Raw genomic sequence first — 27,869 nt, forward strand, 5'->3', positions numbered from 1 at the left:
CTGTGGCAGGGGGCTGGAACTAGATGATCCTTAAGGTCTTTTCCAACCCAAACCATTCTGTGGTTCTATGATACGATTCTATGGTGGTGAGAAAATACAAACATGAGCAGACTATGGCTGATCTTTATTTTGATTATTACGCAAGTAATCATATAAGTTCCCAAGGGCTGAAGGACCAGTAAAAACTTAAAAGCAGAGGCTGTAACAAGAAAAATTACTGCTTGAGACTCTCATCTGCTGGTATTGCATTTATTTCAGTGTTCTTGTGTAGTAACAGCATTTGTCAAATTAACGTTCTGTATCGCCATTTGTTGTTTGTTCTTGCTTAAAAATGAGCCACCATGCATGTAAGTCATGTGTTGCCCAGGTCTTAGTTTATACTAACTTCTGTGGAGATGATGGGATCTGGACCAGACCTTCCATAAACTTCTAATTAATGCAGTAAATGTGGCAGCACTACTACCCACAAATCTTGGTGGGTTTTTTCCCCTCTGGATCTTTAGCATTTTTGCTTGGAAAGTAATGAAAATGGTGAACTGCTGTGCTTCCTGTGGCATTTTTAGAAGAGGCGAACAGGGTTTCTAACAGGGTTTTCTTGAACACTGAGCGTGTGCCTGCCTCCTGCGAAGCTGCTGGTGTTGCTGCTGGGCTGCAAGCTCCAGGCTCTGTCCAGCAGTTGCAGTTTGGCACTTTTTCATATGTGTTTGTAGTTACCTGAACATACCCCTGAACTGAGCTTTTATCGTAGGGAACTACATCTAGGCAACTAGTCAGAGGGGAGCCTAAATGGGAGGAAAGCCAGTGCATTCAAAATACAGGTGAGGGAGTGCCGAGGGTGATACAGGTGTGCCTGTGTCTTTTGCCCAGAAGCTTTTTGTTGTTGTGCCTAGTGTTGTTACAATCGTTGGCAATGTCGTTGCAGGAGATGCAGCTCCTTATGCAGAGCCCGGCTTGCTGCAGCCTTCCCCCTGCCCAGCTGTACACTAATGGCTTTGCTAAAGACGCTGACCTCATGGTTTGGGTTTCTCAGCTGAGATGGGCAACTGTGTGTCACATATATTGTATCAGCTGTGGGCTAATTGCTGTAAACGGGACACTTAGTACTCTGATATACTCTTACGGGGTTTCCTTTTGGCCAAGTACTAGGGTATTTTCCCAACCAGATACACTTTGCTTTGCTTTCCCTGTGCTGAGCTCCTTTGCAGCCTGTCATTCTGCTTCTGCTGGAAAGGGAGGAGTAAAAGCCCTTTTTGGGAGGTTGCAGCAGTGCTGCGTTGGAGCAAAGCTGTGGTTGTGCAGTGTCACACCAGCATGGAGAGCTTTTCTTGTCCTACAGAAGAAGGTGAAGGTTCACCCTGGGGAGCAGGTGAAGCCACTCACCCGAACCAGTGGCTTGAAGAGCTCTTTCTGGGTGCCCTGGTCTACAGGGCTGATAGCCTTATCAGCTGGGGCCACCACCAGCCCCTCCAGAGGCAGACAGGAGATAGCATGACATGGTGGAAGGAGTGGGGAAGCTTACTGGGAACTTTTTTTTAATCATTTGTTTTATTTCTTCATTTTTTTCATAAAAAAACCCAATGCAAAATCCCTTTGCCAGACCCTGTCTTACACTTGCTGATACCTGCTCAGTGGCTTACCTTTTTCCCCCCTCCTGATCACTGCTGAGCTTTCCTGGCAGAAAACTTGCACTGTGCACATGGGAGAGTCATAAACGTGTTATAAAAGCTAATCCTGAAGAACGTGAATCTAGGTAGATTGCTTTTAGAGTATCCTTTTATTTGGGGTGGAAATCTTGTTTGTGGGAGCACTGTAGGAGCAGAACATCTCCTCTTTGGGGAATGAGGGGAAGGGAACTGGGGTACATCTATGTGTTTTGATGTGGTTCTGATGTTAGCAGTAAAAGCATTTCTCAGTTTGTGTGCATTTATACAGGCTTTACACAGTGTTTTTTGGGGAAACAAGAGGCTGTGTGCTTGGCTCTCTGCTTGGATATGTTATACATTTGGAGGAGATTGCCTGTTGACAAGCCAAATAGGGCTAGCTGTGCTGTTCAGCCATCTAGCCAGCAGGTCTGCCACACATTTATTTAAGAAAAGAGGGGGGAGGCCTGGGTGTTTTCAGAGATGTTTCAGCTGGGCAATGCTGTTGATTTTCTTGACCTGACCATCTATTAAACCTGTGTGCTTCTCCAGTAGTGAATTTTCTGACACTCAGTTACATCGAAGATGCCTCTGACCTGAAAGTGCTAACGTTTGCTTAATGCGCTTGTGAGATTTTGCGTTAAACCTTTATGGCACATAGTGTCAGGGGTGAGTGCAGTGCCTTGTCCTACACTGCAGCGGGGTGGGTGAGAATGTTGCTGACAGATTACTTTCCCCAAGCTCCCTTGTAGTTTTTGTGGTGTGTGTTTTTTTTTTTTTTTTTTTTTTTTTGTGAAGCATGGAGAACCAAGTTCTATTTGTACATGATGCAAAGCAGAAGTGTCTTTGGGGTTTTTCCTTGCAGAGGCTTGCCCTGCACTGGGGCAGGTGTTGCAGCCAAACTAAAGTGGCAAAGCACTAGAGAAAGGAGTGTGAAACCCAGATTGCTTCACTGCATCCATTTATTTACCGCAGAGGTTTACAGTCAAGTCAGCCCTAAATCCTTGCTTGTGCAGTGCTGGCTGAGGCTCATTGGTGTTGGGTCCCAGGTGTGGGTAGGGGCTTGGCCCGGAAGTCAGGTTGGGAAGCTGCTGGACAGGTCAGGGATGGGTGGGAATATTCTTGTGATCTGTGGAGGGTGTCTGATCTACAGGCATCCCTCTGGCTGGTGAGGATTGCAGCCCGGATTGCAGGCTTTCCTTTAAACCCGATCGTTGCTAATCTGTGCCCATCCTGACTGCAGCCAGTGGCAGATTAATCGGCCTCAAAATAGAAGTAAATCGCATTTTTTTACAGAAATCTCAGGACAACGCTTACCATATGCTTGTTTGGGGCTTGTTTGTGATTTGGTAGGTTTGGTGAAGGCAAAAAGAGGAAGGAAAAAAATAATCTGAGCTATTTGTCATGTGGAGCTTGCGGTTTGTGAGAGCTGTGCTGAACCAGCTTGTGATGTGCTGAACGTGAATACTGCTTACTGTGTGAGCTGGGGAAAATACCTCCCGAGCCACGCGCCTGCTTTCTCTTGGGCATTTGTGTTCTGGAATTGAGTCATCACAAAAATCCTTTTTCCTTCAACCAAGGGAGAGCAATAACCCCAAGAGGTTTGGTGTCCACACTTACATTCCCTAATTTCAGGCACGTGAGCTTTTGGCCTCAAAATAAAACCAGTTTTAAAGTGCTTTTTGGAATTTCTCATGCATAAAGGAGAATGCAGAGATTTCACTGGCTTTATACCCCCAATTATTCTGAACAAAGGACGTGCAAAACCTCAGTTTATTAGGAAATGTGCCAGGAAGCACTTGCAGGTTTCTGTAACCCAGCTACGGGGCTGCTCTGCCTGAAATGTTTTAAAGGTTCTTGTATTGATGATGGGATGCCGGTGACTGTGAAACTGGGCACCAGATTTCAGTGCAGGTTAACTGCTTGGGCTCAGAGGATGCCGAAGTGGCAGTGGCATAGGACTGGAGGCTGGTGCCGAGGTGGGGAGGGAGCCACTGGCCGGCACAGGCGACGTTGAGGAGGCGGTGGTGGCACAACAGCCTTTTGTTGTCAGGGTGAGATGGGGAGCGCGCAGCTCCTGTCCCTGCACTGTATGGCAGTGCTGGTGGGGTCACTGAAGGATCAGAGAGCTTGACCTAATCCAGATAGTTGTTAGACTATGAATTCTATATGGAAATCCTTGTGCGCTGTCCAGAGTTGGTTCGTGCTTTGTGGAACACAAGCAGAGAGCAGCATCCCGTGGGAAGAGGGAGGCTTGCTGCTGAACCGTGTGGCAGATGGGCACAAATGGCCTTTCCTGCACCCTGAGTGCTTGTGACTGCATTGCCTTTTGTGCTGCCCCCCACTCTAGTAATGAAACAAAATCTCCTGAGAGAAATTTCCATCTGCAATTAACTAAGAGAAGGATCAGCCTGATTACCCTTGTGGACTGTGGTGATTGTTCTCCATCATCTTAGGGAAAAAAAAAGAAAAAGAAAAGGTGCTGAAAGTATTTAAATGCATTGCTTATACTGTGAGCCAGGCAGAGTGTAAATCCATTCGGTATCACCTCTTTTCTGTCCCGATCTATTGCATTGCCCAATTTTGCTTATTTTGTTTCCTGGTCCTTGATTTTTGTTCTTGCCTCTGCCTGCATTAGGCTCTGCAGCTTACTCTAAAGGGCATTTCCCAGTTATGCAGCTGGTACAAATATTTCTCTATGGCTGCAGAGCCCTTAACTTAGTTAATCATATGATACTTTTCAGGGGGATGGGAAAATGAAATGAATAAACTGGTTTCAACTTAATCCATGGAAGATGCAGTGGCAAGTTGGGAGAGGTCAGTGGTGTAAGAAGCAGCAAGGCTTTCCAGTTCCTCTCTTTTCCAGGGTAAACAGGATTTAAAAAGTGGTTTTTTGTCTGAACTTCTGAATGTTTCCAGGTTGCCATATAGTGGAGAAAGCAAAGGCAGAGATTAGTACGCTCCCTGTGTAATCAGATGTGGAGTGATGAGGGGTCAAACATCTACACTTTCACCACAGAGAATGGTCTTCATGTGTGTAATGTTAACAGAAGTGAAATAATCTTGTTGCACAAACGCAAGCAATGAGAGGTCTGCACAATTTCTCTATTAAATGTCTGTGTTTTGAAATACTGGTAAGAAGTAGTAGCAATTAGCAGACTCAGCCAGAGGGATGCTTCGCAGCCATTTATAGTTGGGTTTCCTGCCTGTTTCTGGTGATGTACTCTGCTTCTCTGTCAGAACGCCCACATTTAAATGAACTTCAATGCGCATTTGCCTTTTTTTGTGGTAGTTATAAGAATACCTGCCCTGTTTCCTGTATACCTATATATCTGTGGTCATGCGATGCACAATGATCTGTGTCTTGGACCGCTGTGCTTTTCAGGGGCTGATGCTCTTCCACAACCCTCTGCAGAGAAACTCTCTGATCTCCCTGGGACTGGGATGTGCTGAACTGCTGCTCCCGAGTTGGAAGTGCTGGGGACTTACCTTCTTTCTGTGGGAGGGAATATGCTGTCGGGGAGCCCTGAGCAGATGCAGGAACAGGACTCCCTCTCTCTAATTGGGGAAGTACCTCCTGGATGTGTTACTTTGCAGTCCATCTGCTACACTACAAGTTTCCTTTGCCTTGTTCTCTTCTTGATAGATCAGGATGAAAATGTTTATCCTTGTCATCTTGTTGAGAAAACTGGAGAACAGATACAAACCCCGGTGGTGTTTGTCTGGCGGCGTGTGAGTGCTAGACTGTAAACCTAGCTGTAAGGTGGTGCTGAGCTGGCTGAATTTGGTAGAGTGGCCAGGGCAGCCAGGCTGGAGGTGTTCAGGGATGGTTGACAACAGTAATCTTGCTACAGCGCTCTTCAGTTCTTGGGCTGTGAGTTGTCATTTGGGTCCTTGAGCTGCTTTGATACCAGATGTGCACCGGCATCTCCAGACCAACATGTTTATCAGTCCTGTCCTTTCCAGGTCTCCTGGTATGTTGGAGGGTGCGCTGAGATGCTGGGTTTGTGCTGCAAGGATGCAGTGTTTACTTCTGGCTGTGTTGGATTGGTTTTTGGGTGTGATCTGCAGCACCGGTGCAGAAGCCTAGATTTGTAATTTTGTTGAGATATGACAGCCAAAAAGTGTTTCTGAGCATCTAGCTCTTGAAATACAGTGTGGTGGTGGAGCTCACAGAGGAAGCTCCTTGAGGTGTGTGTTTTCTAGCTCCAGAAATGGACCTGGGATTTGTGTACAGCTTCATGCCATGTGTGTAGTGGCAATGTTGCTGTAAGGTCTCTGTATCTCACTTCCACGACTCAAACCGCCTGCCCCCATAGTTTCACTCTTTTCTATGACAGTTTGTAACTTTTCCTTTTCAGATGCTTCATGTGTCCCTTGTTCTCTCCCTGAATCCTTTGTAAGGGTTCCAGAGTACAAGTCAGAAACGTCCCTGATGGTGGTGAACTGCTTGGATCTGTCCCTGTGCTGTGTTCATCATCTCAGCTGAAGCGTGTGACCTGCAGGAGCCAGCTGTCACAGTGATGCCAGTGGTGCTGGGGAGGCTGTTTCTGGACCTACAATCAAAACTCAAACGTGAACAGTAAAACTTCCTTGTAAAACTTCAGCCACACATTATGAGCTGTTACAGCTCAAGTAATCTTTGAGAGAAGGGAAAAAAGACCAAAGGAGATTGCATGGCAACATCAGTAGATTTTCCTGTAAAAGTTATTTAAATTAGGAAATATTTCCTCGTTGGTAAATAGTGACCAAGCAGCTGAGTGATAACCTGGCAAATGGTCTAGTGTGTCTGCTAGTACCTCTTGCCTGTTGCCAGGGCTGTAGCTCACAGCAGATTTCTGTATAAACACTCAGTGCTGCTTTCCCAAGGGAAGAATGACTCAGACGGCTGCTTATGAGCTGTGCTGGCGTTCGCATCCTTGCTTACACTGGGGATGAATTTTCTGAAGCGTGTGGTCAGACACTTGGAGGTTCAGATGCAGCAGCCTCTAACGTACGTGCCCAAATTTTACTTGTTGTGGCATAACTGTGGTGAGTGAAATCCCAAGGTGAAGGACATGCTGGAATAGGAAAGACAAGAATATGTGACTGTTTAAATGCTGCTCACCTCGTGCCTCTCTGAGTTTGTTCCAGGGAGGTGGCTGTGGCTCTCAGCATGGGGACAAGTTTGAGGCCTGCAGTAACCTACATTTATACCAGAAAACAGAATGACTGTAGGAGTGATAAGATGGGAATTAAGTATTTAAAATGTAGAATCATGTGTGCTGGTTACTGAGGCTTATAGCAAGGTTTTGAGATAGTAGGAGAAGGATCTCTAGGAAGCAAGTGAGTGCGTATTTCAGGAGGTTATTTTTTGGGGTATAACTTAATTTGTGTTTGGATTTTCCTGTGAACATGCCGAGTGGTATGGAGTGGTGTTGGGAACCCACGAGCAAGCAGTATTGGCCCTCCCAGCTTAGGAGAGAAGCCTCAGGTCAGTCTTTGCGTAGCTTCCTGCTGAGTTTTTTGTGGATTAGCCACTTTGGAGAGCTGCACAGTCACTAGCCTGAGCATTTTTAGCGCCCTTGTGATGCTGGATGCTCCTAGCTAGGGTGTAACAAGATCTGTACATGTGTCATACCCACTGTGCTTAGCTGAACTGAGCTTTTGAGCTGCCAGGGTTGCAGCTGTGTGCTCTGGTCTCAAAGTTGGGCTGCTGTGCTCTCCTTGACCTCCTTGTTGGTGCTCAAGCTATAAAGCACGCTGAAATACTGCTGGCCACCTGGAAAGTGGATCCTGTGCAGAGCAATCTCTGTTCCCTGCTGGGGTTCTTTGCCTGATCCTGTCTGAGCTGTGAGAAAAGGAGTCATCGAGTTTTAGGACAGATGAGGCTACCCAGAAATGGTGTTGAGCTTTGCTGGTGGAAAGGAAATCTTAGCAGAGAAATTCTGTGAGCATCTGTCATGCTTGCTTGCTTTAAGTGAATGGTGTTTAGGAGCAGCGTGAGCTGGAGCTGTTTATTGCTTGCTGCGTCTTATTAACTTCCAGCAGAGCCACGCAGTTATTACAAAACCCGTATACAACACCTTACCAGCATCTGAGGCTAAATCTCTGGCTGTTATGATACCACTGAAACCAGAGCTGTGGAGCTAGTAGGTGATCTACTTTTTCACCTCCGCTGTTGGTAAATCTGTCTTCTGAGCTCTTACAAAGGAATTTCATCGTTTCATATATAGTAAGATTTCTTACAGTTGTTGAAAAGTAGGAGCATCTTTCTCTTGTATAGCACTGGCATACTCGGAAGCCTAGTGTAGCTCAAGTATTCGTTCAGAACTGGAAAGCAGGTCTTTAAATCATGATTTGTTGTTCTTTTATTGCAGTACGGCATGTAGCTGATCTGACAGGCTGCAGAATGAGTTGCTAAAATTTAGACTCCAGGAGTTTTATACTGAAGGCCTTTTTAAGTAACTGATGCTGATAAGTTGTCAAGCTCTGTATGTTTAGGTTTGTGGTATTAAAGTAGCTGAAGCAGATTTTCCAGTCCCCCCCCCCCCCCCCCCCCCCCCCAAAAAAAAAAAAAAAAAAAAAAGAGAGAGAAATGCTGCAAATAATATTTTAATAACAAGGTCTTTGAAGGTTTTTGCAAAATCCAGCATTCTGGAAATTGCTGTGATGCAAGAGCTTTGCTGTACTTGTGGTAGGGTGCCTGAGTGATGATGCCAGTCTGAAATTTGTGTCCTACACACTGTCAAAATAAAAAACGCAAATGTGGCCATATTCAGAACAGCATCTTCTGCTAGCTTTGACAGAATCTGTGCAGGAACTGGGACCTGTGTGTCCAGAGTAGGTTTGACAGCTGAAGTAGAGACCTGCTGGCATCATGAGAAAGTATGTTCATGCTTCTAGAGTAAGAAAACTCCTTTCTGATGATCCTAATGCATCTATGGGCAGCACCGTTCTTGCTACAAGAATGAATTTGGGAATAAGCCATGAGATCTGTCTCCACAATTCCTGGCCTTTTTTGTCTGGAGCCACATGCTGGAGCTGGGCAGCCCTGGCAGGGCCATGTAGCCTATGGCTTGGTTAATAGCTCGACTTGTGTGGAGCTTGCCCTGGTGCTTTGAGGATCTTGCTGCTGTGCTCTGGGGGGTAAGGGGTTATATTCACCCAGGATGTTAAGTTTTCCCCTTGCTGGATGGATGCTTAAGTCCTCCCTGGTTTTTAACACCTGCAGGTATTGTTTTTTAAAATTGTTTTAGCCCCTCTCACTGTGTATGTTGGCAAGGGCTGTATGCAAGTCAGTCCTCTTCCATCTCCCACGTGCAGCTGTAATTTTATGTCTCTGAAGGAGAGTCCCATCGATTAGCTTTGAGAGGGAGCAGCAGAAGAATCCTAGGTATTAATCTCTGTCCAGCTCTGTGTGGTCTATGTCCATGTTTACACTCCCTTTGGCTTTTTTGCAGCCTGCCCAGGTGCTCTCCCATATGTGCAGTGCTCAGATTATTGCAGAAAGTTGAGAATCAGAAAATCTGCCTGGATCATGTTATGCAATAGTTGAGCTGTTAGTGGTGAATAAGCAGATCCAGCTGACCACGAATGCTTCTGAAGGGCACCTTTTTTTTTTTTTTTTTTTTCCCCTCCCCCTTGCATGTGGATAGAGGAGATTGCTTGCTTGTTGGCTTGGGGCTGAGTCAGGTGCTTGCCTCGTGTGTGGGTGCTGATTGATAGGAATTGATTTCCCATGCAGATTGGCATGGGAAGGTAGCTTAAAGAACAAAATCCTGTACCAAAACAGTCGTCTTGAGTGGGAGAGCAAGGCTGTTTAACATGACTTAAACTGATATAGTGAAGTCACCTTTGTTTTGTGTAGAAGAGAAATTAATTTTTGCAGTTCTCTCCAGGTGGGAAGTAATCCCTCCTGAGAACCCATTGGTATGTACTGCATCATGAAGAGAATGACTTTGGAAATGAAATTCAGTGCTTGATTTCATTTGGAGCCAGTTCACCCCCACTGCAAGCAAACGTTACCACACTGTTAGACTGAGTTTGAACTTACCCTGTGGTGCTGTGAGACATGAATCGTAGGTCCTTGGGAGGTACCAAGATGCTTTAATTTCTGCATGTTGAGCTTGGATGTGACCCTAGGTTAAATCTGTTCTGCAAAACAGCGTCGGGGCTGAGCAGGCAAGAGAAGTCCTCAGGATGCTGTAGTTAGGGTTGTGGGGCTTGGGGATTTGGATTCGTGTTCAGCCAGAATGGCTTCTTTCTGTGTAACATGCAATCCCAGCAATAAGGTTGGTAGTGAGTATCTCTGGATTGCTGCCTGTTCTCCCCTGGTAGGAACCGTATCTCCATCCCATAATGAACTCCATTGCCAACACTATCTGAGAGTAATTCAAGGCTATGCCTGTAAAACCTCCCTAAAGAGACCTAGAGACTCCTGTTTGTGATGTGTTCCTTGGGGAGCAAAGTGCAGCCAAAATTTGGCTCTCCTGCTGTATCAGCATGTGGAGCAGGGCCAGAAGGTGTAGGAAGCTCATCACCAACATGTGGTGGCTTTTACAGATGCTGCGTGTGAACAGTGTTGAAAATCAGATATTTGCCATACCGCTGCCTGTGTCACTGTGCTCCAGGCCACAGAGAAGGAAGCAATGTGCAAACTGCCTTGAGTCTTTCAGGAGTAAGGGGAGATGCTCCTGGCACTGGTGGGAATGGTCTACTTGCTGAGCTGGTGATGTGTGCCTTCATGAAAGCTTCCAACGCTCAGCAGCTGATGACTTGTTCAGCTCCTACCTTTAAAGATGTGAATTGATTTTAAAATTTTGAAAAAGCAGCGGCCAGTGATCACTTTTGGACTTCAGTACATTTGTGGAGGTGTTATTAATGATCTGGGAGCTGTGCATCAGGGTGGCTGCTGTTGGGGTGGAGGAAGGCTGTTCGCAGTGGAAAAAAGGAGTAACTGGATGCCCTGAATGGAGATGAGGAGGACTCTGTGTAGAGGGAAATCAGAGGCAGAGGGAGAGACTTGGCATTGCCCTGTGAGGATCAGCAAAGACTTTCTGGGTCTGGGGGTATTGTAGTTTTAGGTGCAAATAGCTGGGTTAAGACATGTAGGGTAAAGGAACAAGGAAGAAGTGGAGAAAAATAGCAGAAAGCTGATGGAAAAACAGACAGATATGGGACTTAAAGCAGAGCTACATAACTGAGGGTTCAAAGCTGTGAAGCAAGAGTTGTTCGCTGCTTCTGGAGTCTGAAGTAGTCTTGTACAGCTGGGGTGAGGTCTTCTCACTGTTAGGTGCTTTATCATGCACAAATAGCCTTCAAGCCTTCAAAACTAGTTGGAAATAAGTGTGCTGTTTGGAAAATAACTTCAGGTAACAAGGCTGAACTTTAAAAAGCAGTCAGGTGTGTGAGGAGCACCAGTTCTTCTCTAGACCTTGTGCTCCGAGTTACTTTGCTGCCCTGAGCAATTAGTTCATCCTCACCCACGGTGCTCACACCAGCTGCCTGTGGCTGATGCAAACTGTTCTATAAATTGTCAAGGCTGATGAGGCAAGAGCCTGTCCTGCCTCTGGATCTTGTGGCTCCTTCAGTACCCCCAGGGCATTTCAGACAGGCCTCCATCCAGAACTGATGGGGCAATGTTCCTGGGTGAGGACTGTGCTGCTAGGCTTGGGGGGGAGGAAAGGGGCAGGTAATTCTACAAGTGACTGCAATTCCTCCTGCTATTGCAAGTCGGTGAGCAACTGTGTAGTAATGTATTTTGCTGAAATACTAGCAAAATCCTTGCAATGATTGCCTGACATCTGCTGAATTCCAGCATGTCATAATGTTAGGAAAAGGGTAGGAGAGAGGACTCTGGAAATGACTCAGACAAGAGCATTTAAAAGTATACAAGGCATATTTGTCCTATGATAGCGTTGTCCTGCTCCCATCTCTTTCCCCCAGCATGGTCACCTGGACTTAAGGGAATTTACAGTCTTGAAAACTCTCCTCGGACCTTTGACTAATTATGTGGGTGAAAATGGTAAACACGCTGAGGAAGATTGAACTGCTATGGGAAGTGATAGCTGGCAGCAGAAGGGAGGAAAACAGGGAGGAACTGAATTTTCAAAGTGTTAATGATGGCTGTTCTACATCAGCTGTTTAACGAGGTCAGAAGCGTGGACAAGCTGGGAAGGATCCTGCCTTGCTGTGCAGTGTAAATGCAAGGTGGTAAGTGGCTTGTGGGTCTGGGGGGAACAGGGGATGGCTGTGGATCTAGAAGTGGTCTAATGCCAAATGTGTTTATTGTAGTCCCACTTTCAGGGAGGGAATAGGCAGTGTGGTAGGGGGAGAAGGCACTGGGCAGTGGGAAGGTTGTCAGGGTGGATGAGGAATGAGGATTGGGGGTGGGTATGCATGCAGCAGAGCTGATTGATTTTGTCCATTCGCTTTCCCATTTCAAAGTAAAAAAAATTAATGAACTAAAGTAAAAGATGGATGGTAAAAGATGGAAAAATACAATGAGGATCAAGGAAAATTCTCATTTTTCCTCCTGTCCAAAGGTCCTCGCTTCCAGGTGCTGCTCAGCCCTTCCTGGCTGGAGGGACATGGGGGTTGCAGCCTCTATACCCCAGGCTGGAGAACATGCAGCCCCTGGGGTGGGAGCAGGGCAGTGGAGGCCAGTGGCTGCCGTGTTTGCCCTGGTCTTGCTGGGGTTTGTGTGGTGTTAGTGATGCTGTCGGCTGTGCCTGTGCTGGCTGCTCTGAGTGTGTCTGCTGGGCTGGTGGGAAACCTTGAGGACTTACTGGCTTAATGCTTGTAGAGCTATTTTAGGCATCTGCAATGCAGCAGTGGGTGTGGAGGCAGTTTTAGGACTATTTCAGCCTTTCTCTTTGTACCCAAGTGCCTTAAAAAACCTAGTCTTTGTAACTATTTTTTAAAAAATTGCTTCAGTTGCTTCTGAAAACACTGTTAAGTCATGTTTTAAGAAGTGGCTGTCGGTTTCTATGTGGCTCTTCCACAGCTTGCATGCTCTGAAAAGACAAGGCATCTCTGTGCACAAGAAGGCGGCTCTTGGCTGGTGTGGTACTGGCAGCATGGGACTGGCCGCTCTCCTGGGGCCCAAGAGCTGGTGAGGGGAAAGAGGAAAACTAATAAATAAAAAAAATTAAGTAGTTGTTTCAGCTTTAAAGCTAAAAGCCCATGGAGAGGTAAGAATGTCTGAAGATGTGGAAATATTTTCATGATAGAGCAGCAGCTATTGTGGATGCTGCACGGGCTCTTGCTTTGAAGCAACCTGCTGTGCTTTGTCCTTGGCTGGGGCTGTGGCATGAGGCAGGGGTGTGTATGGGCTGGGGGGCTTTGGCCCCTGGGCATGAAGTCCTGGATGCAGCTGTCAGCAGTGGGATTGTTGTGCGTAAGGGTGGGTTCTCCCTGGGATGTCCAGCTGGGGTGGAAGGAGGACTGGTTCTTTGGGAGGTAAGCCCCAGGAATGCTTTCTGCTCATGTGGGTGAGCCTACTGAAGTTCAAGAAGTGCTAAGCAATTTTGCCAGTAGTAAAGGTGCTTTAACAGCTGAAAAAGAATTGTGCTGCTTTCATTTGCCTTACAAGTGGATATCTTTGCATGTGAGATCTTACCACAACTGGAGAAAAAAGTGATTGAAAGGAGAGGATATAAAGAGCCGCAAAATACTACATGCTGGAGGTGGGATAGCAGGGAGAAGGGAGAAAAGCAGCAATGCAAATGAGATGAGAAAGGCCAGTGGTGTGCACTTGGTAGTTTTACTTTTAGGGCAACCAGAAGCAGTCAGCACAGCAGGATGTGAAACCAGCAGGCTAAATGATGGGGGTGATGTTTGTACAAGGGAATAAGCTCGATCTATGTGCTACATCCCATCCTTGTTTTTCTGTTCGAGGAGCTTGCCTAGCTTTGGCGGCTTTGATGGGCTTGCTGCCTGCTCGGGACATTTCTACAGGTCTCTGCTGAGCGGGAGGGAGTGTTGGTGGGATTTTGGGGACAGGCTGGGTGCAGGGAGACTGATACTTCTTTTTCCCTCTGTTCCCCTGCAGGACGCAGGCAGAAATGGCCCATACATGTCGCGGGACCATCAACCTGTCCACGGCTCATATCGATACAGAGGACTCTTGTAACATAGTGCTTTCGAATGGGGGAAGGACGTACCACTTAAAGGCAAACTCGGAAGTGGAGAGGCAGCGCTGGGTCACAGCCCTGGAGCTGGCCAAAGCAAAAGCCATCCGCATGAGGAACAACCAGTCAGGTAGAGTGTGTCTTAGTGTGCGAATCTGCAACTGGATCCTTTTTAAAACCTCCTTGTAAACGAGCTCTTCTGTGCTAGCTAAATTGTGCAGAAACCCTGGCAGATACTATTTCATATGCAATTAAAAATAGCTGGTGGTTTCACAGAGACACAAAGGGTTTTAAACAATACTGTGTGTACCAAACATAATCTCATCTGGTCATGCAGGATTGAGCAGGTCTTTAAAGCCCCTGGTAGTGACTGTAAATTATAGCGAGCCGGTAAAAATGAGCTAATGATGCTTCTTCTGGAAGGCAGGATGTATGCGCCTTTGTCCTGGAGACTTTGTATTGGTCCTTGTGGACAGAGTGCTGTAAGAGGCACTAAGTGCAGTGGTCGGTGGCACTATAGGGAACACCGGTTCACAACACAGTGCTGGAGCTGTGCCTTTCTGATTCGCCCATAGCTTAGGATAGTTTGGTAGATGAATGACCCATATATTTAGCTGAGCTGTCTCTCTCCATACATACTTCTCCTTCTGCCCCCTACACTCACTAAGCTATGGTGTGGTGTTTATTAGTATACCTTTGGGGCAACTGCATTAATATAAAGCTGTCAGAGAGTCATGCCTGTTACGCAGTCCACAGTGTCATTTTTACTGTTCCATTGTGTAATGGATCAGTTAGGTGCTTAACAAACAGAGTATTTTAGAAATATTTCAATGTTCGTAACTCTTGGGATTAATGTTTGGTTTTCTTCCACAAACAAGCATGGCTTCAAGTTGCAGAGAACAAAATCCATGAATGTATTAAAAAACTGGTTATCGCCTCTGTCCTAAAATAAAACCACTGCCAGATCTTACTTTGAATGCTGGAAATCAGGCCTTATACAAGATAAAAGAGTTAGCAAGCGCTTGATTTTGTAATGCTCTGCTTAAAAAGAAAATGTAGCTTCAGAAAATGCACCGAGTACTTCAGAAATAGTGTGTGTGAGGGTTAGACCGAGGAAAGCTGTGGTATTTGTTGCATACATAGCCTGGGCTGTTTTGGTGCAGTGCTTGTATAGCATCTTGCTGTCCTGGTCCAGGTTTGGGCTTTGGGGCAGCTGCAGGTGCTGTTCTGTGCTATCGACTACAGAGAATATGCATCTGTAGGTAGAATGTTTGTGAAGCTTATCTCTCAGAGTCACCACCGAGGAAGGTTGTGGTTGCTTCAGTGCATTAAGAAAAGCCTCTGCTTCCCCAGGGGAAATGCTGCTGTGTGCACACCAAAACCACAATGTGCCACGGTGTGACTGCGGGGTGCAGCTCTCTGTCTAATGCTGCTGGCTTATGAAAACACGCAGTCAACATAAAATTAGTGTAACCATGCTTTCAGAAGGGAGCGCGTTAATATTTTCATGTGTGCACCGGTGGGTGGGTCGTTTGGGAGGCTGGCTGCCAGAGGCACTGTGCGGGCAGAGTCTGTGCTTAATATAATAGTTTATAGAGAGCAGCAGAATGCCAGAGTGCCAGTGGTTTGACTTGCAGGAGAATAAAGCCCCGGTCCTGGACTAATGTGGTCTGACTTTTGTATAATTAGCCATCCCACAAGGTCATACAGAAGTTGATTAGTGTGTGAGCCATTTACCAATTCCCATAATTGTTTAAGTATGCTGTGTTCTGGGGCACTAGCATCTATGGATTTAATTACATAAAGTATTGTGAACTCTCTGTCCCTTAATATTTCAGCTGCGGTATGTATGTGAATACTGATGGAGAATACAGCTGACTGAAGAGAAGATGGAAGTTTCTAGGGACCCTTGTTTTGCCTGGCAGAGTGTGACATTGTGCCAGGTCACTGCTGTGGTGAGCTGGGTGTAATGGGTATTGGTCCTCTGAACATCCCATAGTGGGAAGTGAGTCCTCTAGCTGGGTGGGTGTTTGGAGAAGGATCTTGCATGTGAGAGAAGTTGGTGTGTGCCTTTTACCTTTACTTTTTTGAGCGTCAGGCTGTGGGCAGTGCTGGGGCAGGCGGGGAGTGGCACAGGCAGCTGGCTGCTGAGTCCTGCCTAGCCAGGGGCTGCAGGAGGATGTCAGTGATGTTGCCTCTGGAGTCATGCACAGTTATTTTGGTTTGTGTCTTTACACAAAAATAGCAAATGCAGAGACTTCCTGTCTCAAGGCTCTGGACATGCTGACTTCCTAACTCCAGTGAGCTCAGGCCATTCAGGGTAAGGACAGTGCAGCAGCAGTGCTGATTTGGCTGCGGATGCTCGTTTCTGAGCTGCCTCACAGTTGTGCTGACTCAGCTGTTTGCAGGGCAATGCTGTGGTTCAGGCCAGGGAGCTGATGGGAGAAAAAAACCTAAACCAAACTCTTGTTTTTCCAGGCTTTTCTGATCTGATCCAAGGGAATAAGACACTCTGTAAATGGGTGCTGAAACCTTGTGCTGTGGAGTTAGAGCTGAGGATGTTGGTGAATTACTTTATAGCTTGTTCACCTGGCTGATGGTGTTTTGTCCCACTTAGAGACCTTTTAATTAATGTAAAGAATGAATGTGTGCCAGCTGGGAGGGAACATTGATGGCTCTGAGAGGCCAGAAGACTGGGCGAGTGTTGCAGGAGGCAGGTGGGGAGGACAGAGAAGCAGGTTAGTATCTAACACTGCCTGCCCTTCTGCGGAAGAACACGAGAAGCCATCCTTGTGGTGATCTCACAGGCCCTGCCTGCTGCCCTGCCCGCTGCAGGGGATGCAGCAGGAACCCATCTTTGGCGTTGCCTGCTGGCGCTCAGGAATGTGGGGGCTCTGGAGGTGGCATGTCTGGGGAGGAGACGGCTGGCTTTAAGTCGGCTGTTTCTGAGATGTCTGCAGCTAACGAGTGCTGGGGCAGTCTCATGTGTGGAGCAGCTTTTCAGCTCTACAGTTTTCAGCAGGTGAGGAGCACCCAGGAGAGGGGAGGGGGTGTCCTTCATGGTGCTCTGAGGTCCATTGTAATCGTCCTCTCCTTGCATCCAAAAAGCAGCAATGTGTTAGTATGGAATTAATTAATTTAAAAAAACCCAAAAAGCCTGCCTTCTTTTTGGACATGTTTTAAAGATGAGCCACACTTGAGTCACTGCTGAAAATAAAACATGCTCAAGTGTAAGCTGGAGTTCTCCACTAATTTGTGTTTCTGCAGAAATCAGTGGTCTCTCCCTGTTTTACTGGCAGTTGGGATGTGATGGGGTGCTGGACCAGCAAACCAGGTTAACTCTGCAAATACCTAGACTACTGGGAGATTATTTTGGGGTGGATGAGAAATCTTTTTCCCCCAGTAGTTACCTAAAAAACCAGATACGGAAGCGTTTTTAACTTGGAGTACTAGCTAGCTCAAGCTGTGCACAGAGATGCCATTTTCACAGGACTGTTTTTCATTTCTATTTTTAAGAAATAGCAAAACCTGTACCCAAACCAAGTATGAGATAGGAGACTTTGCTGTTCCCTCTTGTGTGTAACTGAAGGAGCTCTGGTTTCCCCTCTACCCAGTGTGTAGCTAGGACTATTTTGGTAATGAGCTGTGAGCCTGGACATGAGTAAGTACTGATAGATGTCACCTGAGAAAGCTCACTGTCCTCATCCTGCCTCACTGGTGAGAAACATGCCTAGTGATACAGGGTCTATTAGTGGCAGAAAGCGAGAGTAGAGCTGGGTTGTTGTCTTGGCGTTCTCAATTACCATGTGGTGCTTAATTCCTCTAAAATCAATGTGTAGTGTAGCATTAGGACAGAAGGGGCCCAGACCTGGCTGGCTGGCTCACCTTTAGCTGCTGCTCAGCCAAATCTGGCATTCCAATTTCTAGTTGGATTTATAAAGTGTCGGTGAAGTCCTAGTAAACTTGATTTGCCCACAGTACCCAGCTCCATCACCCCATGGCGTCGGTGCTTGGTATGGGCCTGTGCTGTTTATCTGTCCTGAAAATCAGATTTCTGTAATTGCCCTCTGTTCACATGACTATAAGCTCTTGAATAATTCCAACCTTCTCCACTCACCATATTGTATCTGCATCACCCCTTGAATTTTTGTCAGTTTGTGCATTGGCCTCTTGACAGCTCCAAATTTGTAGACTGGCAGCAGCAAAGAAGTGCTTTTATCTGCTGCTTATATTCGCTTTTCTGTCTGCTCTTGTGGCTTGGAGGATGCAAACTTAAAAGTATTTGATGGCTGTGGTTAATATACCTTTTTTATGGCAGTAGAAATATTCTTTCTTTTTAGGGCAGTATCATGAGATACAAGAATTGATTGTGTGAATGGTGAGAATTATTTTCTTGTCTATGTGATGAGAGTCTTTGGAAAAGCCTACAAGAGGAGGGTAGAAATCTGTGACTGGTATTTTAAACACTAGGTGTTGTGTTGGGAGAGCTCTGCAAAATGAACTTGGGCTCCTTGGTGATTGATTAGAGATGTGTGGGGTTGGTGACTTCTTTTGACCCCCTGCTCGGTGGTTCCTGGGAGGAGGGAAGATGAAATCCACACTGTGATTCAGGTCATTGACTGAACCAGTGCAGATTTTGGGTTGACTGAAGGCACTTTTGGTGTTCATGATACTAAAAAACCCAGGAGTTAACTGGATAGGTGTCAGGGCTCATATCTGTGCCATGACCAACTCATCTGCCAGCTCCCCTCAAATGCATCTGGTGCCTCACACTGGGGTCAGGGCTCAAGAGATGTCAGTGTGGCAACAAAGCTGGGAACACTAAGAAAAGAGCAAAAGAGAACATACAGGTTTGCTTCGCAAGCAGCTGTGATGCTTGTCCCCTGGAGAGGCCCTGGCTTTCATCACACTAGCTCAGAAAGTTTTCAGCAAACTTAAGCAGAACCCTAAAACCCGAACAGGCACAAGATTAACCAGACAAATAAAACCTCCTCCACCAAGGGAAGGTGGATGGAAAAATTTACTTTCTATCTGGAAGAATGACAGCTGGAGGTGTGTGTGTAAGATAGTAAATGCTGCAGGAATAGATGGGGACAATTGCTTATAACAAGGAGGAAATTATCAGGTCATAGGTTTAAATGAAGCAGGAATAATTAGTATTTCGTACAACACAAAATTAAGTGGTGGCACTTGCTGTGGGAAGTTAGAAAATCAAGAGAGATTGAACAGATCTGGGCATAGTTTTATCACTCATGGATATAAGCTGTAAATTTCTGTATACAAAATGCAAACCAGGAGGTCCTTAAGCAGCACAGTACTAAAAGCTTACCAGCTGTGCCCAGAAAAACTCCTGCATGTGCCCTGTCCCTTTATCCTGTTTCTTAAGTACTAATTACAGTTTGCTTGCTAGAGAAGAGATGAAGCTGCCTGGGTGTTTGGGCTGACCTTGTGTGACCATCCTGGCAAGGCTGCCACTGAAACAATGCTCCCCAAAATATCTCGGTTGTGCCTGTCTGCCTGCATGTGGCATTTTCAGGCTCTTGGGTTTGTGACATCTGGGGGAGGATTCACTTTGAGACCAACACCCTGGCCGTGACTGTGTGTGGTGTGGGTCTGGGATTTGGGGTAGTGGGTTGACTGCTTGGGTTGTCTGGTTATTCTTACTACCTTAATCAGCTGTTTTCTTAGCAAAAAGGGAGTGATTAAAAGCAGCATTATAGGGGCTTGTTTGTAGGCTGTAGGAGAGCAGCAGCTTTGAGTGGTGCGAAGCGGGAGGAGGAGGGTTTTTAGTGCTGGTGATGCCTTCTACTCAGGCAGGCTACTGGGATCAGTTTCTGCTGTAGCAGAGTGTAAAGGGAGAATAAAACTCTGGAGAGGAACACTGCTGCCACAGAGGCTGGTGATCCCACCACAGGTTAGGTGTGCAGTTTGGTGAGAGCCAAGGTGCAGCTCTCAGGGTTGCAGCTCACCTAAGCAGGCTGCCAGAAAGTAGTTCTGCTTCTGCATGCCAGATCCAGTCATAGTGCCTTTGTAGTAGTATTAAAAAGGATCCATAATTAGTTATTCCTTGGCTTTCCTTTAATTGCTCTAGTGATAAAGCCAGTTTTGTTGCTTGATGTATTTTGGCTGTTCTTTTCCTCTTTCCAAGTAAGGGATTTGTTTGCAAAAGACATTTTGACTTGGGAATGTGATACTGCAAAGCATCTGCAACCTTCTTTGCCCTGCTCTTTGAATTATCCTGTTATTGCCCCCCCCCCCCCCCCCCCCCCCTTTCCTTGCAGCAAGCTCCTGGCCAGGTGGCCGTGGTTTGTGCTTCTGCTCTGGTTGTGGCAGGACCAGACAATCTGCGTCATTGTTGTCCATATGCTGTTGACACCAGCTCATTGCTTGCTATAATAGTCCTTGCTATTTCCAGCTCTTTTTACAAAAGCGCTCTCTTTTCGCATCCTCCTTGTGATGTTTCTTCATTACACTGCCATCTATTTTCCCCTGTTCGTAGGGCTTGTGCCTGGAGAGGCACTGGCTGCCAGCACTCCGTTACCTTGCTCTTCTAATTGTCTTTTTGATCCTTGGAGTCTTGATTTTCCAGGGATAGGTGGCAGCCGTTAACTGTGCCAGGAGCTGCTGCCATGGAAGAATATAATTGACAGTGCTGCTGAGATGGAGCCGTTTGCTTGGATTTGCCACTTCTAATGATTCCTGTCTCTGTTCAGTGCCTTCTGCTGCTCACTTGTGTTCCCTTCTGCAGTTGGCAGGATGCTCTGCCTCTCCTGTTTCCCTGTTAAGCTGTGACTGGGACAGGTTGCTCCATCTCAGCCATGACTGGTGAGCCGTAGTCAACACTTCAGCTTCTCCTGTTGCGGCCAGAGGGATGTGCTGTGATGCACCATGGGTGTGTGGTGTGTGAACCCCCTGTAAGTAGAGGCGGTGTGGAGGAGAGACAGCTGGAGCCGTGCCTGCTCTTAGATACCATGGAAGGGGTTTATTACTATGTCAACATGGAATTTTTCAAACTTCAGAGAGTTTCAGCCAGTCCTCCTCTTTCAAAAACGGCAAGATTTCTATGAGGGTATCACAATGGTACTTGGCCTTGGGGTTTTTCCATATATGTTTGTTTTTTTATATATGCTCTGAAGAGTCCTTGTTGGTTCTTTTTGACTAGTGGTGTCTAGAAAAACTGTAATCCTGCTGGCTGGTTCAGCCCTTTCTTGGGGGTAACCCTGCTCTAGCTGTGGATGTCACTAATGGAATTGCAAGGCTTGATACTGATCTGATTTCTGAGTGTTTATTCTCCATGTAATAAGGTTATATTAGGTTAGGCTTATTTAGGAATAACTGTGCTAGTTATCAGCCTTGCCTGTCGGATGGGGCCTGACACCCAGGGTTGGATGTAGGATGTTTGGAGGATATCAGAGCATGAAGCTTCCTGCTGGCTGCTGTGGAAATGGTGCCAGTGAGCTACAGGAGCCATCTCAAGTGGGTTTGGGGGACTTCTCCAGTCCTCTGTGCTCTCCAGGCTGCTGCTTTTGATCTCCCTGGCTTTTGCCTTCACTACTGAATACCTGACCTTAGCGAAGAGGCTGTGTAAAGCACTCCTCTTTTCTCCAGCTCTCCATAATCAGGCTGGTGGTGTACCCACAGGCTTTGCTGGCAAAGCCACATCCTGGTGGCATGGTGCAGGCACAGTCTCCTGCAACTCCCTTCCTTGTTTTGCAAGCCTTTGCTTTGCCACAGATGTGCTGGAAGTGTGTGGGACAAGATCCATCCCTAGCTGTCATCCAGTGTGATGGGATGAAGTTCCTGGGCACCGTGCAAGGAGTGGAAGGGCTTTGGGGATTGGAGGTGCGGAAGATGGCTGTGGTCCTCCACATCTGCTGCAGCTGTATGCTTGGGGATTCTCAGGTGATGGGACTATTGGCAGTTGCCCTAAACATGGAGGGTTATAGAGCATTTTTAAAATTTAGAAAAATTTAAATTTAAAATTTAAAACTTCTTTTTAAGTCCAGGTGGTTAAAATGAGGGATCTGAATACATATCTGGCATGTTCTAGGAAATTCAAGTGGCAAGCGGAAAAAGTAAGTGAATTCTCATTTTTGTTGGTTTTAGTGTGTCTGAGGTTGGGGATTTTTCTCAACCTGTGAAGTTTTCAGGCCTTGCCATGGGAGGCCCAGGGGGGTGAGTACTTAATCAGGTTGTCTGAATATTTGCAGCTGATGAGATCCTGATGGATGGACATTCAGCTGAAATGGGCTGTAAACAGTCAGAGATTTGCACAGCTTCCAGCTGCTCCCTTTCTCAGGCTGCTGCCTGGCAATGCGAACATGAGGAGGATGGGGGGAATCTTTAGGATTTTCCTATGTCACAAGCCAGGAACTGCCCCTCCCCACTCCCCCCCCCCCCCCCCTTTTTTTTTTTTTTTGCTAATCTGTTTTAATTCTCTTGTTACTGTTTTCCACTTAACGTGTTGGGATAGTTACCCCTGAAATATGCTGACCTCCTTGGTTTGATGCTGATCTTTCCCTTGTTTCCCAGGTGCAATACTATGTTAACTATTATTCTATTGTAGATGTAATCCATGATAATCATTTATAGCAAAGGAACACAGAAAATGGTGCTTATGTAACATCACAAATTAAACATTACAGCAGGGAGCTCAGCAGAGCCTGCAGTATATAGGCCATCTCCGCTGCTGCAGCCTCGTCCTCTGGAGTGAGCGAAGGAGCTGTGCTGCTGCTGCATGTGCCATGTGGCTGCTCCGTTCATCGCTGCTGTGGTGTCGATGGAAAAGGGTTTATTGTGCAACAGCAGCAGCTAAAGGCAAGAGAAAGACTGGCAAAACGCTCCAAGATGATGTTATAAATTTTCTTCTTAAAGAAAACACAAGACCTGCTATGAGGCATGGAGTGGTGTTGGGGAAGCAGTACACGTTAGCATTGCAGACATGTGGTGTACCAGCAGGATTCAGAAGAAGGATGGAAAATGATGTCCCAGCTCATGGCGTTCCCCACCGCTTCTGCAGGATGTGCTCTTACAACTGCATGACAGCACAGGTACATCCCCACCGCCTCTGCTGGTGTGTGGTGCTGCCCTGGGGAGCAGGAGGAAGAGGGTAGTGGCACTTTGCTTTCCAGGCAGTTGTCCTGCACTTTTATGCTGTTGGCAGACTTGTGGCACGAACTTGTGAAGCACATTTTAGGGCTCCTAAAATATAACTGCAGAAATCAGTGCAGTGAAGTAGGCTGCGTGTGGTGAGCTGTGCTCTGTGGCAGTGACAGAGCCTGCTCCAGCTGCTTGTTGGAACTTTATGGCCTCCTGTGTACTCAGTGTTACAGGTAAGGCTGCATTAATAAATCCCCAGAAAATAAATAATTGAACCGTGACTGTGCAGAGGAGTGAAGGGGGCGAGGGTTTTGTTAACTGCTGCCGCAGCAGGAGCAGTGCAGCAGTGGGCAGGAGCCTCTGCTCCCACGCTGGTGCTCAGAAAGATGCTCCTCCTGGAGGAGGGGGGATGGCATGTGCTGCACGAGGACATCAGCTGATGACAAAGGCCTGAGATGTTGAGTGTGAACACAGCAAACTTTGGGTCTGCAAGATGTCATTGATGCTGTGATTTATAGAATTTTTTGAGTGAAAAGTTGTTTTTGTGGTGATCTTAAAGGAAAGCTTTGATTATTTTTATTCCCCAAGTATAGAACAAGCATTGCTGTTAAATTATAGCCCACTTAATTACTTCTTAGGCTACGAATCTGTTAATGCCACTGTGGCTCTGTGCAGAATGCCCTCTGCTTGCAGCTGGCATTGGGGTGAGGGATGCTGCTTTGGTGACTTGCAAATATTTGAGTCCACTGAAGTCTGGCACAGCTGCGCTGTGTGGAGCTGCACCAGCTGTCTAGGCCCCTTCTTTCATCTGCAAAGCTGGCAGGGTTGTGCAAAGCGGGCCTGGGAGGTGTATAGTGAAGGAAAAGGCTCTCTTTTGGCTGAGCTAATGGTAGGAGTTTGGGGCAAGTATACAGAGAGAAAAAAACCCTTCTTAGTCCTTACCTGGTCCTGCATTGTGGCTGTAGGAGCTGGGAGATAAGGCAAAATTAGGGGTCTAAAGTAGCCCGTTGTAGCAATAGCAGTCAGGCCTGTTTTATCCTTGGTGAGTTGAACAAAAGCTTCACCAGCAAAAATGGGAGGGCAATAAAGATCTATGGCGAGGATTGTGCTACTCCTTGACTTGATAAATATGAAGGAAAAATGGAGACAGAATGCTTTCTGTTTTGCCATGTCTGTATTTACTACAAATTTCTTCCTGTTCTTAAGTGCTGTGTATCATGTTGGTTTTTTTTTTTTATTTTTCTCCTGTCCCTGGCTTCTGTGTTTCTTTAAAATCTGTGTTTTTTCCTCATTTCGTTATTTATCAACCTCTTGCCCTGCACTCTGGACAAAGGCCAGTATTCGCTGTGAGTGAGTGCATGGCTTAAGTGTTATTTCCATCATTTCATGGTTTTCAGCTGTGATTAAATAAGTGTTTCCTATGTCTAATGGTTGGTGGCCTTTTTGTTGCTTCTGTATGATTTCATCACTTCCATGCATTTTTTTGTGACAAAAGAATTTATCAAGGCTGCAAAGCAAAGATCAGTAAAACCTGGGAAGCTCTGCACATGTTTTACTTTAACTCATGTTTAATTATTTCACTTGGAGAATGACAAGTGGCACTTGGTTACTTCACCAGGGTTTGAAATAGCCTTCATAGGGTCCCATCCTTTGCTTGCAGTGGACAAAGTTTTGCTTTATCTGTGTGTCCAGTCCCTTTCTCTGTGTCGTTTTGAGCCTACGAAGGAAACAAGGAGCTGTTGGCTCTGCATTAATCCCTGTAAAGAGCTGGGTGGGCAGAGACCAGAGCAGACCTCAGGAGCCAGCACTGGCTGCTCTTGTAAATGCTGAAACCCAGAAAGAGCAATGAGTGGCTGCCTGAGGCTTGGGTTGAATCCTGTGCCTCTTTGTGGGGGGGATTAATCGCCTGATCCCTCCGGCTTTGGTCTGTATGATGTTGGCTGTTTTTAAGCAGTAATGGTGGAAGAATGGAGGCAGCAGCTTCAGTTTGCATTAATGTTGGTTTTAGTAATCCTTTTGAATGAGGACTTGTCAGTGGCTGGTTTGCAGACCTTGGTGCACCAGGGTCGTCAGAGAAGTTTGGTATTGGTAGTGGGAAGCAGAGGGCTGCTGTTGCTTGCTATGCTGTGGTAGACACTGTTGGGCTGATGCCTGCCTCTGTTAGCAATTTGCAAGACAAATGAGTTAAACCTGCTTCCCTTTTGCTGGGGGATCATGGCATGGGCCCTGGAGCGAGCCCACGTCCTGTGCCATGGCCACAGTCCAGAAGCACCAGCCCTTTCCACCTGGTGAAGCAAATCCCCTGCCTTTGGTAGTGGCTTTGTGCAGCATGGGACTTCCCTGGGAGGCTACCAGCTCCGATGCCCTGAGCGAAGCAGGACACAAATGCTTGTGGGTGGCAGGGCTTGGGCCCTGCCCAGATCCATCCTGAGGTTTCACCTCAGGGCTGCGAATGCAACCGAAGATTCTGCTCTCTGCAGAGGTAAAAACGCTCTGAGTAGACGCCTTCCTGTGCAGCCCTGTACCCCTTGCTGCCCCTTCTCCCTTCCTCCAAGGCAGCAGGAAAGAGCTGTTCCTCTTCTGTCCCCAACCCAGGTTCCATATCTTTTTGTTTGTACCAGGGTATGGGACTGCTTTGGACAGATGGAGGAGTGATTTGCCTGTGTGAATTCTTGATTATATTTTAAAATAATTTTTTATTTTCCCTCTACCTTTTTCTCTTGATGTGTATACGCATGATAAGTTCTTGCCTTGTCATTTGTGCCCTTTGTCCCTCCAGGGTGGGATGGCTGTGTGTCCTGAGAAATGGGATGGAAACCTATGGTCCTTTGCCTTTATAACTTGCATGCCTGCAAGCTGTTTTGAAGTAGTCCTGGGTTCATTTTAATAAAACACACCCTTGGTGACCAATTTCCATCGCCTGCAGGCGAAGCCGCTCTCAGTACGAAGTGAGCCAGCCCCTGGCAGCTGGGACCAAGGGGCAGGTGGCACCGTGCTCTGTGCAGCCATCATGTGGGTGGGTGAATTTGGGCTCCGTCGGTGATTGTTCATGCTGTGGCTGGGATCACTGCTCTGACGGACTTCGGAGGGGCTCATGTTGCAAGGGTTTGTGTTTCCAGGTTGAGCCTGGTGCTGCTGGTCTGGTGCATGGTGCTGCGTGGGGTGGCCAGAGGCGGGGTGGCCTCAGGCTGCTGCAGCAGAAGCTGGCTGTCTTTCCCATTGGAAAAAGGGAAGCTCCAACCTGGCCATTCTCAAGCCTTCTGCCTGTCTTGTGGTGTGGGTCACAGCTTTGCTACAGAGCTGGCGTGTGGTTGGCTTTCTATACCTTTATCATGCTGGCTGCTTTTGGGGGCAGAATTATCCTTAAGCAAAAGCAAAGCAAAGATGTAAGTTCTGGAGCAGACTGATGGTGGGCTGGGATGCAGCAGTGGCTGATGCACATCCCATTCCTGACCACCTGGCCCAGTAGTTGGAAACCCTGGGGAGCAAGCAAAAAGCCCCCAGGATTTCTTGTGGTCGGCAGTGCTCCTCTTGGCCAAGCACTGGCTGTCACCAGTCCTCTGCCCTTCCAGTGATGGGGCCGGGACTGGGCAGGCAGGATGCTTTTTCCCTTAAAAGAAGCTTTCAGGAGCTATTGAGCTCTGACTGGGAATAGCCTGACTGGATGTAGGGGTATCCCTGCTTTGCACTGGTTGGGAGCACCTTTGCTGAGCCAAGGCTTCCGCTGTGCAGCGGGATGTGCCACCAGATGTAGCAGTGCCTGGGGCAAGCAGTGCCGTGTCTTTTGCCAGGGTTTCTTCAGGTCCTTTTAGCCGTGGTTTGGGTGCAGTGAAAGCACAGCCTGGGAGCAGCTAGTGCTCAAGACTTGCTTAAGTGCCCAATCTGGTTTACTGGTTTATTCCTTTTAGCCGGTCTCTTTCCAGTTAGTGACTGAAAACCACTGGTGTGGGGAGTTGCTGTGTTACGGGTTCAACCAGCTGTTCAACTCCTACTTTCCTCGTTAATTCAACAAGCAGACAACTGTGTCACTCGGTGAAATAACTGGGTATGTGTGAGCAGCTCTACATCCACGTAGGTTGTATTGGAGCAGCTTGTGTCTTTGCCGGCCTTAGTAAGCCAGCCTTGCGCTGATCCTGCTGTTTGGCTTGTCTTTTGGAGAGCAGATGCAGCTAAAACAGCCGGTGAGTCCTAGCTTGTCATAGGGCAGGTCTCTTCTTGGCTTGTGCCAGGTGTGCAGCGTACATTCCCTGCAATCTTAAAAATCCCTGTTCCCGTGTGGGTGGCAGAAGTGGGAAGGGTGAGCTGTGTCATTACTTCTCTGCTGCACCTGCTAATATTAGCTTGGTCTGTCATTTTGGTAAAGGTTATAACTGGAGTTGGCATGCAAGTCAACACTACTTACTGACCTTCTTACTGGCCACCAGTGGCGACTTGCTAATTTTAATTCTCTGCTTGTGTTGAATTTTAACTTGCTGTTGTACTTCTGGGTCTTCGGGGTTGATGTCTGTGGCTTTGCAGCAGCTTGTTCGTGAACCTGGAGCCGTGTAAGGTTGGGCCCAGCATTTCACTGAGTGTATCCTGAATGTGAGGATACTACAAACGAGCTGCATGCTCCTTTAGAGTTGACACAGACAGGGAGGGAGCCTGTGTCTGTAATGAGAAATAAAGCAAATGGCCAGTAACTCATGCTGAAGGCAGTGGGGAGCCCATCAACAGGCTGCTGGGCTGCATGGGGGATGTCTCAGCCCCAGCCGTTTGTGGCACTTGTCTGATGAAGAACAAGCTGACTCTCAAGTGAGGACATCTGGTCAGATCCTGACTTCTGACCCTGTAGCCACCCAATGAGGCCTCTGGTGAGATTTCCCACAGCTGCTGCTGGCACTTGGCTGCAGCATGTGATGGCTGGTTCGCACCAGGGAGCGGTGGCAGAGGAAGCAGAATGGCTTTGGGAGGGGAAACAGGCAGTTGGCATGGTGTTACCTCCTCCTGCCCTCACTGCCAGGTGATGCTGCCTTGT

General features: G+C 47.1%; 1 protein-coding gene across 7 annotated transcripts in view; it reads left to right on the forward strand.

Moving 5' to 3' along the window:
• The window catches only part of OSBP2 (oxysterol binding protein 2), a 119,767-nt gene that overhangs the window by 20,008 nt on the left and 71,890 nt on the right, over positions 1-27,869 (forward strand). For 2 of the 7 annotated variants that reach the window (XM_080401737.1, XM_080401738.1), the window contains one exon: positions 13,675-13,883. In XM_080401737.1, coding sequence (XP_080257863.1) covers positions 13,675-13,883 — 209 coding nt within the window. Of the gene's footprint in view, positions 1-8,183; positions 11,835-11,882; positions 12,815-12,843; positions 13,459-13,674; positions 13,884-27,869 lie in introns of those variants that run through there. The other 5 variants (XM_080401740.1, XM_080401743.1, XM_080401739.1 and 2 more) reach the window with 5 other exon arrangements.

This window comes from Falco punctatus, assembly GCF_963210335.1.
Source record: "Falco punctatus genome assembly, chromosome: 1".
NCBI classification, from domain to species: domain Eukaryota; kingdom Metazoa; phylum Chordata; class Aves; order Falconiformes; family Falconidae; genus Falco; species Falco punctatus.